At 38.8% G+C, this 19,853-nt stretch overlaps 1 protein-coding gene across 1 annotated transcript in view; it reads right to left on the bottom strand.

Moving 5' to 3' along the window:
* Positions 1 to 19,853, bottom strand: part of cux2b (cut-like homeobox 2b) — a 171,323-nt gene that overhangs the window by 44,498 nt on the left and 106,972 nt on the right. Inside the window, exon 4 of the mRNA XM_058784750.1 lies at positions 4,129 to 4,207. Coding sequence (XP_058640733.1) covers positions 4,129 to 4,207 — 79 coding nt within the window. The remainder of the gene's footprint in view (positions 1 to 4,128; positions 4,208 to 19,853) is intronic.

Below are 19,853 nucleotides of genomic sequence, written 5' to 3'. Positions count from 1 at the left end.
GTTTCCTTAAAAAAATATTCCTTAAACATCCTTAAAACAAGGCTGATCTAAGAAGCAAAACATTTAAATGCATTTGAAATAAATGTTATTTTTTTAACTCCATTGGTATTTTTGTCTTCTTTCAAGCATAAATCTCACAAAATTTTGTTCATTTATGTTTAAAAGAGGGGGGGGGGGATAATATATATATATATATATATATATATATTCTCAGAAAACAAGACTTATCTGATATATTTTATCTTTATGGATGTTTTTATATTTTCATTGGAAAATAAGACAAAAATACTGATTAAGAAAATGAGCGGTTTGCATATACACCTATAAAACAGGTTTTTATTATATGCTGCTTTGTTGTTTGTTTTCTGATAATGAACACAAAACCGCATCAACATGTCTGATCAACAATCTTCAGTGTTTCCTCACATGACTACAGGAAGCCGAGCACGTTTACTGTCCTTTACAGCACCTGGGACGGTTCATTCCCGGGACGGCAGGGGGGGGTGACCTTGCTCAAAGCCAGAGGAAGGAACAGATTAATAGGTTGCTGTAGACGACAGGCTCACCCTCACAGATGGCAGGATCTGTCAGGGGTCGATACAGATGAAAACGCAGCTCTCGTCATCAGGACGATTCGCGGGGAGGTCAAGCGCCGGGTTACACACGCATCTTGACGGCCGCGGCTTTAGGGGGAAACTTTGGCTGCGTTTGGCCACCGTCACCCTTTTGTAGTGTGCTAATCTGAACACGTCCTTGTGCAAACTAAAAAGGTCAAAAGCCACAGACGAGGTCAAATGAAGTTATTCACTGGGTCTCTTTATATAAATCAAAGGCAGGCCAGATTTTGCCACATTTTATGGCCCTTATGTGTCTGAACATCTACTTAAGAAACATTTCCAACCAATTCTTCTTTATACTTTGCAAGAGTATTCACATTATTTTAGTAGCTGACTGTACTTTGTCGGAGCAAAGGCATAGTTGTTAACATTCACAGTATACAGTATATTAAGCATATTGTGCTTGGGTTTGAGTCCATGTATCTGTCAAATGTAACTTTTATAAAGTAAAGGATGATTTTGCATTAAAATATTTTGGTACTATGCTAAAATAACTACGTTTATAAAATTAAGAAGCAAAAGCCCCTTCAAAATGTTAAGAATAGGAAATTTAGCATGAATGTCGCACCTGATTCACCCTGAAACAACCTGTTCACATCTACTGTAATACACACTACCATTCAAAGGTTTGGGGTCAGTATGATTGTTTTGAAAGAAATGAATACTTTTATTCAGAAAGGATACATTAAAATGATCAAAAGTGACAGTAAATATACTTATAAATTTAACAAAAGGTTTCTATTTCAAATGAATAATATTTCTATTCATCAAAGAATTCCAAAAATTAAAATGTATCACTGTTTCCACAAAAATATGAAGCAGCACAACTGTTTTCAATATTGATCATTTCTTGAGCAGCAAATCAGTATATTAGAATGATTTCTGAAGGATCATGTGACACTGAAGACTGGAGTAATGATGCAGAAAATTCAGCTTTACATCACAGGAATAAATTACATTTTAAAACATATTCAAATAGAAAGCAGTTATTTTAAATTGTGATAACATCTAATATTACAGTATTTTACTGTACTTTTGATAAAATCAATGCAACCTTGATAAGCATAAGAGCCTTCTTTTAAAAATACTAAAAGTCTTAACTTTTGATTCCTTCAAATCTTTCTGAAGCTCAAATGCCACCATAGCTAATTTATTTGCAGAGCGAGGAGGCTGTTTAATGTTTGTCTGCACTATTCACCAATTCATACATGCTTCCTGCATTTTGTTTTTATTCTCTAAATACAGCGAAAGATTCACAAGGGCTCGTACTTGACTCAGTCAAGTTTGCAAAAAAACTTGAAATATGCTTTTTGTTAACGCACAGAAAAATTATATAAATGAAAAATATTGATAGGTCAAGGATTCACACCAAATACATACATTCAAAGCGAGACACTTTACCTAAAAGAAAATACATTCTTTATAAGAGTGTGGAACAATATAAAGTGCGAGAGATCAGGGGGATCTTTAAAGTCAGCCTGTTTAATAGCATGAGCCTCAGAAGTAACTGTTTTGAAATGCTCAACATAGGCAGCACTGCTTGCTCAAAACAACCGATTTCAATTGTACACATTGCATTGCAACACTTCAATAAGCATAAAAAATATGTTGCCCACGCAAATAGTGGTTAAATTTACACTGAGCAATGTTTAGTCGTTACTTTTCAGCACTGAGAGACATAGAGGTTGCCTTATCCACCATCTTGGATTTATTCACAGAACCTGTTGCAGTGCATTCTGGGATTGCCTTCATTCTGAAGGCTAAAATCTGGCTAAAGCAAGTCAGCCTACCTTTTAAAGCAGCCGTTTCATTGGAAGCGCACCTATGATGCCTGAAAATGCAGTTCCCTAGGTTTTGCAGCTTATCTCTCCAGCAGAAGCTTCCATTACCCAGTCAATGAATGTGTAAACAGTGGCATTGGGCTTTCTGTGATCTCTGATAGGACGGTCCAGCGTCAGGCCCCTGTCCTCTTTCTCTCGTCTCTATTTGTCTGGTTTCTCTCTTATCGCCTCTCCTCTGCTCTACACTTCTCATCAATCCCACTTTTCACTTGTGAGTGTCGGTCAGCCTACAATTGCGGTCCACAGAACCTGAGACCATATGGACCCACGCGACCCCAAACACGTCCAACAAGCACATTAAAGGGGCCACTTTCTGCACTTTAGTAAAGACTTACCATATTACTCACCGCACGATCATTTTTAAACAGGCAGTGTTTACCTTTCAGTGTGTACCTTTAAGACGTCCATATCTAAATGACCTCATCAGGGCAAACCAAGGTGCAATAAAGATGTTTATACGTAAATGTAGATGGTCATATGTTAATGAGCAAATGATGTCATAAAAATATATATAGTGGATTGAGTGACTAAACTAGTGTTGCTATTGTTAACTAAACTAAAACAATTAATAATCATTTTTGTTCATTTAAATAAAGCCAAAAACAAAATAAAATATGCATATTACATGGAAAAAATCAATGAAAATGAGAAATGTTGTGTTGGCAACTAATGAAAATAAAAATACATTTTCAGTTATAAATTATTATAACTGAAATAAAAATAACTAGATAAATATATATATATATATATAAAAAGACAAAAGCACAAAATTACATTTAAAATTGTCATAAGTCATAAGTATAAAATGAAAAAAAAAACAGTGTTGTTATTGTTTTTTAATAAAATAAAAAATAAATAAATGTAATTAAATTAAAAAATATTAAATTAAAAATTTAAATAAAAACAAAACTGCCATGAAAATGAGACATGTCACCAAAAGAATTGAAATAAAAAACAACCACTAAAACTGAAACAAAAATAAAGCTAAAAAGAAATATTTAAAAAAAAAACTAATAAAGAATAATAAAAGCATGCATAAAATTAAAACTGTCATAAGCATAAAATGTATAGTTTTATATAGTGAACTAAGTGACTAAATCAGTATTGTTATTATTAACTAAAACTACTAAATTATAAAAAATATATTAGATGAAAAATTTTAACTTAAACTTCTATGAAAATTAGAAATGTTAGCAACTAATTGAAATGGGTTGAAAAAATTATGACTAAAACTGAATAAAAATGACAAAAGCACAAAATTAAAATTAATAAAAAAAATTAAAAAAAACATTTTCAAAATATTCATAAATACTATAATTGTGTATATTGTAAATGTGGGAGGTCACAGTATGTCAAAGAGCTTATGGTTGTAACATCATGATTTGAGTCGTTTTGCTACTTAGTTTTATGTTTTGAGAACAGAGTATGTCTACATAGTGCATCATACACTTCAAAAGAGCAAGACATCTTATTTTATGTGATGTATGACACCTTAAACAGGTTTTTAATTGGCATTAAATTGAGTAATATCATGTACGCTCATCTCTTACAGTTGTGTATATTATAAATGTCCCTTTGAGTCATGTGAAATCGAGCAGTGAATGTATGGTGTTTTGTGTGTGTGTGTGTGTGTGTGTGTGCGTGATGGCACAGGCAGGTGTGCAGCTCACCTGGGGCCTCGATCAGCTGTTTATATATTCCCAGGAACGCAGACTCCGCCTCCTTACTGCGCTGGCTCAACGCAACCACCTGCAGCAGAGAGATGAGCTCATCAATCCAGGACACACTTAAGGGCCATGCAACACATAATAAAACACTCCAGTCAATAATTCTGCTCCATATGTAGATACCACAGAGCTACAAATGAACAGAGCAAAGTTTATTCCAGTACTTAAACTGAGAAAAACATTAGCGTGATCGCTCTCGAGGAAAACTCAGTCTAATAAAGTCACCAGTGCAACAAAGCATCCGATACTCTGACAAATATACCAGACTCGACATAATGGCTTCAGCACTCATCACAACACAAGGGGATGTTTGAATTACATTCTAGCATTCACCTCATACTACTTCTGCAGTATGTACCTAGGGCGTAGAATTTAGTAGGGACACTATACTACACTTCTTTAACTGCTACTTCTACTTTACATCTGCTTCTCCCATTTGCTCTTTTTTTTTTTTTTTTTGACTGTCACTCTATTATAGACTAATACAATCAGATACAACAATAATTTCTCAAATATTTATCAGTATAAATTGAACATTCTCTTAAATGGTATGAGATGACTGGATGCTTTTACTGATTTCCTACTGAACCGTCACCAACTGAACTGCAGAGGTCAAACTATTTAAAGATTTGTGTTGGATGTTATCTTTGGAATGGAAATATTGCTATATTATTTGTAAACATCACACTTTTTTTTGCTTATTTCAGTTAAATGTCATAAAACTAGCGAGCTAAGCCAGTAGTAGTACTGACAGTGTCGTGTAAACATGGCTGAAGACGTGAAAAGCAGAGGAACAGATAAACTGAATCAATTCAGTGAGTCATTTATGCTGGAACCACTCTGATTGATTCAAATTCGTGACTTCGGTCTTTCAGTTCCAGCGATTCACTAGCTGTTTCTGAAAACAAGACAATAATGTTTACTTGTCTAGAAAATCCTTCTTGATTTAAGAATTTTTAGATATTTTGGCTGGAAACAAGACAAAAAATCTAAGTAAGAAAAGCATTTTTTGCAGTGTAGCAGAAAACATACATTTATTTATATTTTTCTAATATTCTCTTTTGAGTACTCAAACAATCCAAAGAAAGCATATTTAAAACTGAAAGAAAAGTCACTTACAAAATGAGATGAGATTTTTTGGGGTACATTACCAAAACAAGTGAATGAATCTTCCTCAGAAGAGTGACAAAAACAGCAACTCACTTCAATGTCTGACTTATATTATAATTATGTCCATAAGCTTTTTGTGAAATTTGGATTAACTCATTAATCTGTTGCTTGACCTCTTCATATTTAAGGAGAGAACTATAATTTCCAAAGTAGGACAATGCTTGTTATGATTTTCAAGGGTGTATAATTTAGTAGAGACGCTATGACGTCCCTACCAATATCCAGCGACTACTAAATTGTCCCTAGCAATAATTTTGATCAAATAATTTAATGTCTGTTGTCTGCTGTTATGCTCCCACCAAAGCCAAAATCAAATCTACAACCTTGGTATGCACAGAGCGCGTGACTTACTACATCTGTCAAAATGTGCAGTACACTACAAAGCACACTTCAAAGAATACTGTTTGTTTCCCACAATGCAATGCACTTGACTTGAACTTCCACTTCCAGTGTGATGAATAAACTGGAAGTAAAATAAACTGTATATATATAATATTACATAAAATAATACTAAAATTATCAAATATTTAAAAGCTACGAATAAGTCCTGATATAATGCAAAATGTACACTCTGAAAAAAGGTACAAAAGCTGTCACTGGGGCAGTACCTTTTCAAAAGGTACACTTTTGTAGAGTCAATATTGATACCTTAAAGGTACATATTAGTATCTAAAAGGTACAAAATTCTACCTTTTGAAGAGGTTACCGCCCCAGTGACAGCTTTTTTCTGAGAGTGTATAAAGGCTGTATGTGTGTCTGTGAGACAGAAATGAAGAGTAAATTGCTGCTGAGGGCTCTGGATCTGTGCTGGACTACTGTGCACAATGAAGCCAGGTCAGATTCAACCAGAACCTCCACTAACCCGACCCGTCACCCCTGCTATTCTCCTCTCCACAGGTGACTCAAACCAATTACGGATTCATTAAGGAAGAGCGGGAGCAGAATGGGCCGCCACCTGGCCCCATAGAGAGGGCACCTGTGCCTGTGGATATGTGGGTTAGAGCTCCAAAGACCACACAGAAGACCTCCAAAGCAACAGCGTTCCACTCCAGCCACTCGCACTCGGCCCGTCATTGAGATTCTGCTGCGCACTGGAGGGGAGGTTACTGCTCAAACCGGCCGGCCAGGACTCTGATGGGACGCTCGCTGCCCATGTGAAATGCGAGCAGACAGGCCTGCGGGTGAAGGGAATGATGCCAGTTTTGTGACGGGAGAAGAGAGACTCGACAGAAATCAAACGCAAAAATTCTAATCAAATCATCATTGCTTGACTCAAAGGACGTTTTATTCTGAAATGAATCAAAGTGTGGCGTGTGAACAAAAATACTGCATACTGTAAAGTATACATGAGCAAAAAACTGATCTGTGTCATATTTATTTCAAAAATGAAAAAAAGCATATTGCAATGCAACAACAAAAAAAAGGTTATACATACATTTAAATAAAATACATTTATTTATTTAAAAAAAAGGTAAAAAAAATAAACAAAACGAAAAAAAAATCATATTTTGCAAAAAGAAGATGAAGCTTATTTAAACATGATTTAAATCTTAAAAAGGTTAATTAATTTATTAATTTGATCAATTGTTTGTATTAATTCCTGAAAATAATTTTAATGGTCCTAAGGCTTGATTTTCATGCAAAATATAATTTATTTTTATTGGTTTTAGAGTGAAAAATGAAAAACGTTTAATTTATTCTAAACAAAAAAAGAATCTGAAAAATAATATTTTGCATAAAGAAAATGAAGCACATTGCAATGGTTATATACATTTAATAATTTGAAAAAAAAATCATATTATTCAAATTATTTTCATGAATCAATACAAAGTTTTGGGGACCTGTGATATTTTTTTGTTTAGGATTCTTTGATTAAGAAAAAGTTAAAAAGAACAGGATTTATTTAAAAAATAAATTTTGTGTTACAATATACAATGCTATTCAAAAGTTTAGGGTAATTTTTTCCTTTCTTTTTTTTTTTTGTAAGAAATTAATACTTTTATTCAGGAGGAATGTGTTAAAAGAATAAATGTCATAGTAAAGACTTACATTGTTAGAAAAGATTTCTATTTTGAACAAATGCTGCTCTTTTTAACTTTGTATTCATCAAAGAAAAAAAGTATCACAGGTTCCAAAAACAATATGAAGCAGCACAACAGTTTCAACACTCATAATAAATCAGTATATTAGAATGATTTCTGAAGATCATGTGACACTGAAGATTGGAGTAATGATGCTGAAAATTCAGCGCTGCATCACAGAAATAAATTCTATTTTAAAGTATATTAAAATAGGAAACCAATATTAGAAATTGCAATAAGATTTCACAATATTACTGTTTTTTCTGTATTTTTGATCGAATAAATACAGCCTTGATGAGCAGAAGAGACTCCCTTAAAAAACATTAAAAATCTTACTGATCCCAAACTTTTGAGCGGCAGTGTATACATATATATATATTGTGACACGTGTCCCGAGCCTTCATCAGCGTCGCCCTGGCAACAAAGGAGGGACACCTGCACCCCGCATTACCGGCAGACCGGCCACCGCCCTTTAAAAGCTGTTGTACAAGCACATTGTGCAGAGTTTTTTTCTCAAGAAGCCTCTGTGACTAATGCTATTCTATCTCCTTTCCTACCAGAAAGCAGTGTGTGACCGGTCTGCCCGAGCACGAAGAGCACGACACCGACCCACAGCTTCTAGGACACAAGAGGAGTGATTTGGAGCACAGCACGGAGCACCGCACTACCCACTTACACCACTTCACTAATAAAATCCACCCTCTGGGGTTTTTCTTGACTTTCTTGAGTCCCCTTGTCGTGTGTGATTCTTCACCCCGCCACACTGGTGGAGAATGCGGGCAGGAGAGTGAAGAATCGCCGACAAGCTACCCCTCCAGCACATGGACTAAATTTGTTTTTTGTTTTTTTTTTGTTTTTTTTTCCCATTCTGTCTAGGCGGCCGCTCCTCCCCACTGGCATCCGCCAGCAACAGATCATGGAGCATATGGCCTCCCAACAAGACGAGACAGCGCGGGAACTCGCCGAGCTCCGTGTCGCCGCTGCCCAGCGAGTCCCACTGCCGGACCCCCGCACGCAAGCCACACAATTACTACCCAAAATGACCGTCCACAACGACATCGAGCACTACCTGCAAATGTTTGAAGCCATTGCGCTCCGGGAAGACTGGCCGCAGGAAGAATGGGCGCGGATTCTCGCCCCCCTTCTAACCGGGGAGGCGCAACGCGCCTACTTCGCGTTGCCCCCGGAGAAAAGCGAATCGTACGAGGAGCTGCGGAAGGAGATCCTGGCCCGAGTCGGTCTCTCACCCATCTGTGCCGCCCAACTACTCCAGGACTGGGAGTATAAGGCCCGATTGCCGGCCCGCACCCAGGCGGCCGAACTCACACGCTTAGCGCGACATTGGCTACTCGTCGGGAGTCCCACCGCCAGTCAGGTCGCTGAACGAGTTGTCGTGGACAAGCTTCTCCGGGCCCTCCCTCGCACCCTCAGGCAAGCGGCTGGGATGCGAAATCCACTCACCATCGGGGAAGTTGAGGAGGCCATCGAGCTGGCGGATGCCACCCTACATCGAGAGGCGGGGGAGCGAGTGCCGCCTTTTCCCCGGAGGGTGGTCCAGGAGCGATGCACGCCGGAGGGTACCCCGCGACCGGTAAACAGGCCAGCGGTTCCCGGCCCCCAGGATGAGCCCATGCCTACGGAACCACCCCTCTCTCCAAATCGGGCTTGGCTGGCAGGCTGCACACTCCATCGCGAACCACCCCACGCCTCTCCACAGACGGAGGTGAAGATAAACGGAAGGCCTTGCCCAGCTCTCCTCGAACTCTGGCAGCGCCGTCAGCCTCATACAACCGGCCGTCCTTCCCCCACGAGCCGAGTCAAAAGCCCTTCTATCCATCACCTGCGTCCATGGGCACGGCGGATAAACATTGCGGCACCTCAAGGAACCTGGCCAGTGGAAGTTGGAATCGTGAAGGACCTGCCTGTCCCCGTCCTCCTCGGGAGAGACTGGCCCGGTTTCGACCGCCTCCTCGCCGCCGCCAGCCAGCCAGCCTGTCAGCCCTGCCGGGAACCGCCGTCGACAGAAACCGAGGAGAAACCTCCGCCAACGCCCCATGTTGCTGGCATCAGACAGCGCCAGAGATGGTGAGTCCCCCTCCCAAAATTCTAACCTATATTATGATGTGTTCCAACAGATATCAGGAGGGGGCGCGTTCACAAAAGAGCAACACGGGGACGACCGCCTCAAGCACTGTTGGACACAAGTGCGGGTGATCGAGGGGAAAGAGGTCCTGCCAGCGCCCCATCCGGTCCCTCACTTCGTCGTCCAAAATGGCCTGCTTTACTGTGTCGCTCAGCGGAGGGGGGAGGAAAAAACGCTATTGGTAGTCCCACGAAACAAGACGGAGATCGTGATGGAACTGGCCCACGCTCACCTGATGGCCGGCCACCTCGGAGTTCACAACACCACCCAGCGCATACGAGACCGTTTCCACTGGCCTGAGAAGCATGGGAACAGCAATCGGCAGCCCATCGCTCCACGATCGAGCACATAAGGGACATGAGGGAGAGAATAGACAGAGTGATGCCGTTAGTCCGGGAACACCTCACAAAGGCTCAACAAGCCCAGCAACGTCACTACAACCGGGCAGCCCAACCACGGGAATTCCAGCCAGGAGACTACGTGATGGTTCTGGTTCAAACAGCCGCCTGCAAGTTCCTGGCCACCTGGCAAGGGCCGTACACCGTAACCGAGAAAGTCAGACCGGTCACCTACCGAATTCGCCAGCCCGGCCGCCGACGGGAAGAACAGCTTTACCACATCAACCTCCTGAAACAGTGGGTCGGGACTAGGGCTCAGCTGTCAGCCCTTGCCACCTCAGATCCCGTGGTTGTCGACGTCAACCCCCACCTCTCGGCTGCCCAGAAGACGGAGCTACAACATCTCGTCAGTCAGTTCTCCGATGTGTTCTCACCCCTGCCCGGGCGGACCAACGTCCTCCACCATGACATCCGCGTCCCAGCAGGCACCATCGTTAGGCAGCGGCCCTACCGTGTTCCGGAGGCTCGGCGACATGCCATCGAGGAAGAAGTACAGGAGATGCTGAAGTTAGGGGTAATTGAACCATCACAAAGCCCATGGTCCAGCCCTATCGTCATGGTCCCGAAGCCGGACGGCACCCTCCGCTTCTGTAACGACTTCCGTCGACTAAATGAAGTCTCCGAATTCGACGGATACCGCATGCCACGGGTGGACGAGCTGATAGACCGGCTGGGGAGAGCCCGGTTCATTTCCACGCTCGACCTCACCAAGGGATATTGGCAGGTGCCGCTGACTGAGATTGCAAAACCAAAGACCGCCTTTTCGACCCCTAGCGGCCACTGGCAATACCTGGTTCTCCCCTTCGGCCTGCACGAGGCCCCAGCTACCTTCCAACGTTTGATGGACGTTCTATTGCGGCCCCACCAGGCCTACACGGCGGCCTACCTGGACGACGTCATTGTCCATGCGGAGAGCTGGGAGGAACACCTCGAACGGTTGCGGAGGGTGCTGATGGAATTTCGCCGGGCTGGACTGACTGCCAACCCCCGGAAATGCCACCTGGCCCTCTTCGACGCTAAGTACCTGGTGGGTCGGGGTGTGGTCAGACCTCAAGAGAAGAAGGTGGCGGCCATCCTCTCTACACCGCGACCCACCACCAAGACACAGGTACGGGCCTTTTTGGGGTTGGCAGGATATTACCGCTGTTTTATCCCTAACTTCTCCTCCTTAGCTGCTCCCCTGACAGACCTAATCCGGAAGGGGCAGCCAGAGAAGATACCCTGGAGTCTCGAGGCGGACCAAGCGTTCCAGCGAGTGAAGGCGGCACTCACTTCCGAGCCTATCCTGCGGGCCCCTGACTTCGGCTGCCCCTTCCTGTTACAGACGGACGCATCCGACACCGGGCTGGGAGCCGTCCTCTCCCAGATAGCCGACGGACACTCCCGTGGCTGGGCAGCTTTCGCAGGTCTGTCAGGGTTCACCTCCCGCCCACCTCCAGCTTCCCCGCTGTGTAGGAGGACCAGGACAACGCTTGGGGGAGTGTGACACGTGTCCCGAGCCTTCATCAGTGTCGCCCTGGCAACAAAGGAGGGACACCTGCACCCCGCATTACCGGCAGACCGGCCACACCTGAGAGTCATCAGCCACCGCTCTTTAAAAGCTGTTGTACAAGCACATTGTGCAGAGTTTTTTTCTCAAGAAGCCTCCATAACTAATGCTATTCTATCTCCTTTCCTACCAGAAAGCAGTGTGTGACCGGTCTGCCTGAGCACAAAGAGCACGACACCGACCCACAGCTTCTAGGACACAAGAGGAGTGATTTGGAGCACAGCACGGAGCACCGCACTACCCACTTACACCACTTCACTAATAAAATCCACCCTCCGGGGTTTTTCTTGACTTTCTTGAGTCCCCTTGCCGTGTGTGATTCTTCACCCCGCCACAATATATATATATATATATATATATAAAACACTAAGCAGTATATATGTAAAACACTATGCAGTATGTAACAAACATTGCAAATCGAAGTTGATATAGCATACTGCTATCACCTTTCACTATGTTGCATTTAATTCCATCTCCGCACTTTTAATCCAATTTTGTGCAAAAATATAACTTGTAGAAGTCAGATTAAATGAGTTAAGCACATGTTTAAAAGGTGAAGTGCATTGCACTGTGGGCTGCAGTATTCTGTGTGTCTGCACTGTTGCATACTGCACATTTTGTAAAATTTGCATTCTGCACACATTATACATACTGCATACTACTTTCTTTGAAAATAGTAGGAAGCATGGCATTCTGAACCTGCTCAATAAGCATCATGTCGTCTGAAGTGGTGTGTCTGCTGTACGTTCAGCCTCCGCTGCCTGGAGTTCATGCAGAATAGAGCAGCGCTACAGGAATCGATACTGATACAATAGTCTCCCACACTCGCTGTCTAAAAGCAATTGTGTTTCTCTCTTTTTACCCTTTTTTCTCTCTCTCTTTTTTCTAAGACATGACATTCAGTTGCTCCATCAGCACTGGAGCTCACATACAACAAACACAAGCCAATAAATGTAAGGGAAGAGAGTGTGTGCGATGCTCACTGTGATGTTTTAAACAAGTCAGAGCATCTGCAGATGTGATTGGTTTCATTAGTGCTGCTTCTCAACAGCAATAAACCTGCTGAAGACTGCTTATGTCTCAACTTTAAAGCTCAAGTATGTCATTTTTTGAAACACTACCTTATCTGCTATTGGTCAGACAAAGAGAAAGACCCACCCCCACACTCATGCCATTGGTCGAGTCAGAAGTTGACATGTCAGGCCACTCAAAACAAATAGATCAATGTTTTAAAAGAAGTAGTCATACTACCAATGACCTACAGTGATATTGAAAAAAAAAAAAAAAAAAACAGATTTCAAAAACAATTTCAGAACTGCTAGGAAATAGCAAGTAACAGTATATTAAATAAGACATTTTTAAGTAGAAAGCCTCCAATAATCTCTGTTTTATTAATAACTAAGGGAAAAAAAATAGTGTAGAAACTATTTTCACAAAGAAATTGCTAGTAAATTTCACAAATAATTGCAAAGAAACGGCAAATAACACTGAATCAAATGAGAAATTTTGAAGTAAAGCCTAAAATAGTGTTTTCCTGAAAAACATACTCCAATAATCTTCATCTACAACTTCAAAAAAACATTTTTTTTACAGTGTATCTAGTATTTTTCAGTATTCTGAATCCTATTTGAGACTAAAAATACGCTTATTTATTTATAAACACTTTTTTCCCCCTACAGCATGCATTTGCAGTCATGACTGGAAACATGAATGAATTGCGCACAGACTGTCTCACATATGGCCAGATAATCACGCAAAGATAAATCCCTGTAATTCTGCAAGAGACAACAGCGATTTCCTTATGAATTTAAACAAGATGAAGAGCCATTTCAGCCTCCATTTTTCAAGGCAATAATGACTTATTAGAAAAAAGCATCATCACTATGACGATCACCATCATCATCCTCATCACAAGTTACACTTTTTTACGTATATCTTCATCATCTCCTAACGAGAGAACACACAGATTACCTCCAACATCACACCATTAACCCGTCCTAACTCCACAGACATCAATCACACACACACACACACACACACACTCTCACGTTAGTATGCATTCGACGGCTCCACGTCACTAATCCAGCATCCATCACTCCTGAGACAATCTTAAGTCCAGACAACATTCGACGGCACTGTTATATGCTGCATAAAATCATACTGAACATTAATTCACACAGATAACAGCAATATTAAAGCACTCGTTTCATGAGAAATCACATTTGATCTTTTGAAACACAAGTTTGATGCTAAAAACACACTGTAACCCTCAAAACATTCTCCTTGATGAGTATTAATTTAAACTGCAAAAACTGATTTATTCTGAATTTTTAGTTTTATATAACGATCTGCCATCATTTACTCATGCTAATGTCTTTCCGAACTCTCAGTTGTAACCTTTACACCATGATCAATCAACAAACTTTGGTCAAAAGTTATAGAAAAAATGATTTAATAGTATGCATAAAATGCTTAGAAAATTATGTTATGAAATTATGAAATGTTATGTTCCACGTGTGTTTGTGTATATTGTTTCTTTTTCTCGGTCCCGTCTTTTTTTTACTTTTTGCTCCGCTTCTAGGTCGGTGTTTATTGGCGGACTTGACTGTCAATCATCATTCTGACGTCACGATGTTCTGCCAATCTGCTGACGTGCCAGCTGTATTTGAGGACGTGAGTTGATTGTGTGTGCGTGCACCACGCCGGTGTACCTTGTGCTTCCAACGTGGTCAGCAGTCTTGTGTCGACGCCAATTGTCTCCCGAGGCTTAATGTATTTTGCCTAATGGAGTTATGCTTTGCTCTATTTATAGATTTGTTCTTTGGCTATTGACTTGTATCGAATCCTTCGTAAAAGATAACGCCGACGTCGGTGTTGGAGTTTCAGTCCTATTACGAGTCAAGTTCAAAGTAAAGGATGCATTCTAGCACATCGAACTACTTAATCAGATGTGTCTCTTGGTGATGATTCATATACCTAGTCAACTGTTGTGATAATACTGTTCGCTTGTTTTTGATTAGGTTAGTTTGTACTGTGTTAGATTAGATTTCCGAGTGTTACGCCACCCTTGTATTTTTGTTTGTAGTTTATAGGAGTTTAGTTCGAGCGTTGTATACGCTGAAGAATTCGGTTTTATTTTCATATTTATTTTGGTTAGTTAGTTTAGAGGTTAGTTATAAGGATTGTTCTGTTTTGTTTATTTCTTTAATTTGGGTGACACTCCTGTTTTTTTCTCCTGTGTTAAACTTCATAATTTATTTTCCCTTTTTACATATTATTTGTATCTGTTTGCAAAGCGTCCAGTAAAGATCTTTTCGCAATACTGTTTCTCAGTACCACCTTTGATCCGCACCACACCCAGTAACAGCTGTCTCACATAAATGTTATGGTATCATCCCGTTTTAACATCAAGCACGTAACATTTATTGGTGGCAGCAGTGGGATAATTATTCCTTTGTTGGGATGATATGTGAGACATTGTTGCTGGTGTGATAACGGATCAACTCTGAACAGAGTATTGCACTGTAAAAAAAAAACTTAAAATTTAAAAAATTTAAAAGCCAACTTAAAATTTGTAAGTTTATATAACAAAAGTTTGAGAATCTCCCACAAAAATAAGTTGAGCAAACTCAAAAATCTGCTGAAGCTGGTAAAAAATTTTTTTTTAAGTTCGCTCAACTTTTTTTGTTTTTACAGTGTGTTTGAGTGGTGAGTTGGAGGCTGTTTAGTAAATGTGTCGAACGTAACTGGTATGGCTGATTTTGACTTGGGAAGTTTTGTTAGTGCACCAACTGTCGAACAATTAGATGCGTGTAGAAAGGATGATTTGTTGAGAATCGCTGAGCATTTCCAAAATTTTGTCTCTAGACAGCAGTTAAAACGAGATATAACGAGATACAAAATGTTATTAAACTACAGTAAGTATATAATTTGAGATAACATACATTTATTGCTTAAGAAAACAGAAAAAAATGATAATAATGTACATTCACCACCATTCAAAAGCTTGTAAGCCTCTACTGCTCACCAAGCCTGCATTGACTGCATGTGTTTTAAAATACAACAGAAACTTGAAAATTTGAAATAACTATTTTTTATGTGAATATATGCTAAAATGCATTACTCCAGTCTGATCCTTCAGAAATCATTCTAATCTGCTGATCTGCTGCTCATTTCTGATTATTATCAGTGTTGAAAACAGTTGTGCTGCTTCGTATTTTTGTGGAAATTAGAATATTTGAGGAATAGAAAATTCAAAAGAACAACATTTAATTACAACAGAAATCTTTAATAAATGTCTTTACGGTCACTCCTTGCTGAATAAAACGATCACTTTCTTGATTGATAGACGGATAGATTCTAGATATAGATATATAGACAGATAAATGGATATTGTTAGTGGACAAATTAAACCAGTAAGAAAGTGAAAATGTGTTTTAAGAAAGTTCACAAGGCCAGAAGTGTCCACATTGAAACAGCCGTGTCTGACACGACCCCTTTCATGATTCTGAGAAAAGTTTAGAGTAATTTCTTCTTCTAGTCTGTAAAAGCAGACCTCAGCACTGCACGTCTTCTGTTACTTTATAATTACGGCTTCAAAGCACCGAGAACTTCAGGATACTTTAGTCCCAAAACTTAAAGCAACGATCTGCCAAATTTCAAAGGTATAATTTAGTTTTTACATAAAACACACTCCAGCATTCACTGACTAATTTCTCATTTGCACAAACGAAGAGAAAAAAAATCAAATGCTCAACTGCCAAAAGCATCTGTGGTTGGATCCCATAATTAATTTGAAAACAGAAACTATGCTTAATTTTCAGAAACCGTGAACGTGTTTTCACATACAGTACGCGCAAACTTTTGACAAGTGCAACTTGTGTGAGCGGGTCAGGAGGAGCACAAAGACATCAAGAAAAGTCAGTGTAGAAGAACGAAAATGTGACAAAAAGAGCGTGAGCAAGAAACGAAGGGAGAGACGTTCCAATAAAGACTAGCAATTAGCAATTATACACTCAATTACAATTATCACAACTGGTGATTATGCAATTAGCAGTGAATCATCATTTTAACCCTGATGGCTGAACGTTTAGGATGTGCTACAGAAAGAGTTTGGGTGCACAAGGACAAAGAGTCAGATTGAGTGACTTCATTCACAATTACTAGAAAGTTAATCACCATCAGGGTGAATGCAAATGAGTGGAGAGTTCACTCAAAAATAATATTCTGCCATCATTTACTCAACCTTGTGTCATTCCAAACCTGCGTGCTGTTATGTTTTTGTGGAAGACAAAAGGAAAAGGGGAAAATGATAAGTTGTCGTGAACGAACCTGCCATTCAACAGTTTATTATAGAAAATGGAGGCAAAAAAAGTATACATATTATTATTATTTATAAAAACTAAATTATTATTAATGATTATAAACTTTATAAATATAATTCATAAAAATGTGTATGTAAATGCAAGAAAAATAAAAATAAAATACAAACATGATAGCATAATATAGGTAACATCCAGAAATATTAAAATAATAATTAATGTTTATGTTAAAATAATACAAAATGTTGTGTAAATGTATAACATAAGAAATATTAAAACATATTTTATACATTTTATAATATTTTATTATATTATATATAATATATAATGTATAATTATATATGTATACTAAATATTTAGATAAATATAAAATTATGAAATAATATATTATTTTATAATATATAATATAATATATATATATATATATATATATATATTATAATTAATAAATAATTGTATACAAATAAAATGTATACATATTAAAATCTACAACTTGCCCCAACATAAATGTGACAGCTTGACCTGATTGTAAGTTTATTAAATAAATAAATAAAATTCCAATGAACAAAAAAGTCAATGAACAAAAGTAAGATCATCTCGATTCATAATAATAAGCACATGCGTAAGACAAACTCTGAGTTATCCAGCATCATACTGGAGTGAATCTGGCTGTGGAGTTTACGATGGACTGTGTGAAAAAGCAGCTGCTGTCTCTGAGGCACAAAGAGAAATGAGCAACCGAAGTCCTGACACATATCCAGTCCCCACGTCAATTCCAATCAGCAGCCTGTGTCACTCACACACTCACTCACACACACACACACACACACACACACACACACACACAGTGACAGTACCAGCCGCAGAACCAGCGCTGGTGAAACACACTGCCCTCTGAGAGCCAGACACACTCTGCACTACAGTCTCCCAAACCTCTGGGGGTTCACAGGGGACTGCAGGGGGCTCATGAGCTGTTAAAAAGCTAATAATCAGCTAAAATCAAATGTAAACTTAAAATAAATAAATGGGGCTGTACAATTAATCAAAATGAAACAAATCATAACACAGTGTTTTTTCAGCATCTCAAAGTGGCTCAGTTCACAGTAAATGCTGCTTCTCATCATCTGCGTCTCTGTGTGCACTGTGAGTTTAATGTGCATTTTGTGAACACTTGGCACACTTTATGTACACATTTACATAATTAACAACATTTTTGTTTACAGAGGTATACAGAATTTCACATATATTCCTGAAATGAAAAGCTTGAGGTTTTGAAGGTTTGAAAGAGAAGAATTTAAGACATAAACATTATACAAAAAAAAAATCTTTTTAATTTTTAATTTTAAAGTACAACTTACAAAACCAATATTTTTCTCTTTATTTTTATACTTTTTAATAATTATATAAATAATTCCAGTTAATTATTTATAAAATAATTATATAACTATCAACAGTCAAGACAAGTATTGGTAACTTGTTGTGTAAAACAAAATGTTTATAATGATCAAATATTCATTATTTATAATTTATATAAATATAAACTAACTTTATAAAGAGAGTTAATTGTTTATAAAATATATGAAATAATTCAGATTAATTAAGGACTTTATTTTATAGTACAACTGTAATTTACAACAGTAATATATTTCTGTCTTCATTTTTATACTTAATTATAAATAAAGACTCTTAAATGAGGTTAGTTGGTTTCTGCAACAGCAACATGAGGCATTTTCATTTGAGAAGAAATGTTGTATCGCTCTTAAAATGGCCATAAATGACAAAATAATTGCAGTAGCCCTATTTATAAATATCAAAATAAAACATTTATTCAAAATCTACCTGTTTATCCGCATGACCATTAACCAAAATCAAAGAACCGTGAATAAGTGAAAGTGCCGTTAAATTATTGAAATAAATTAAAATCTCATGGGTACTTGAAGTAAATATTTCACATTTACGAGATCTGGCTGAATAAAGCGTTTGGGAATTGCTCTACATCATGAACCAGATCAGCAGAAGATGTTTTCTGACAAAACAGTTTCAGATACTGATCTCAGTTCAGTCAGAATCCCCACACACGCTTGAGAGAAGACAGTCTGGCAGAGTTTGAGATGAGCCTCTTACAGATCTCAGTTCAGCTCCAAATCCAGACGAGATTCACAGGAAGAGACGTTAAACCCTGATCAAAGTCCTGGAAAGTCCTGGAGACTCAAGCCCTCTAACCTCTACAGAGCACCACTGTAACTAACCCACACGCACAACTAATCACACGTCTCTGTACTTTCAAACACAAGAGCCACCTGCAGCAGAACCCAATCTACAGACGGATAGAACACAGAGTGAGAGATCACATGGGTGAATCGAGATTAAAAGAAAAGAAAAGAATAAGAACAGAGATGAATGAAGCGACGGAAAAACATTAACAGCTAAAGAAATGAACGATGCTTCTGATTAATACGGTGGGTCTAAGAGAGTACATAGAAAGTCTGTGATTGCTCTTTCAATTAAACCTGGAAATACAGTATATGAAGTTTCACAGTTTTGACTAATCCAAAATAACAACAACAACAAAAACTTTTGATTGATAAGTTCCACATTCTGCTCTATTTCTAGACTAATTGTGACTGATCATGTGACTTTGTCAGGTTTTTTGGAAAAAGCTCTCTGGATCATCTCAGATCATACAGCTTTTGTTCATGTAGCTCCTGTGCTGCTGTCATTAAAGCATGACAAACCAAACATTTAGACATTTGTGTTAAATTCTGAATTTAACTTTTTTACTAAGAAGGTACATGCCATTAGGAGGACAAAAAAACAAAAACAACAAAAAAAAATATTTCTCCCATTATGCCCATTCAAAAGCAGCAATGTATTATAATTAAATTTATACTATCAAAACAGACACGCATGTGTGTTTAAAAGTGCACGAATCTTTGATTAATTTCGAAAGGCAACGTAATGTCAGAGTCAGAATCAAAAATAGAATCAACACATATTAAAAATGAA

The sequence above is a fragment of the Onychostoma macrolepis genome, chromosome 08 (genome assembly GCF_012432095.1).
Source record: "Onychostoma macrolepis isolate SWU-2019 chromosome 08, ASM1243209v1, whole genome shotgun sequence".
NCBI classification, from domain to species: Eukaryota; Metazoa; Chordata; class Actinopteri; order Cypriniformes; family Cyprinidae; genus Onychostoma; species Onychostoma macrolepis.
The sequence above is the reverse complement of the archived record's forward strand: the minus strand, read 5'-3'. Positions and strand labels throughout refer to the sequence as shown.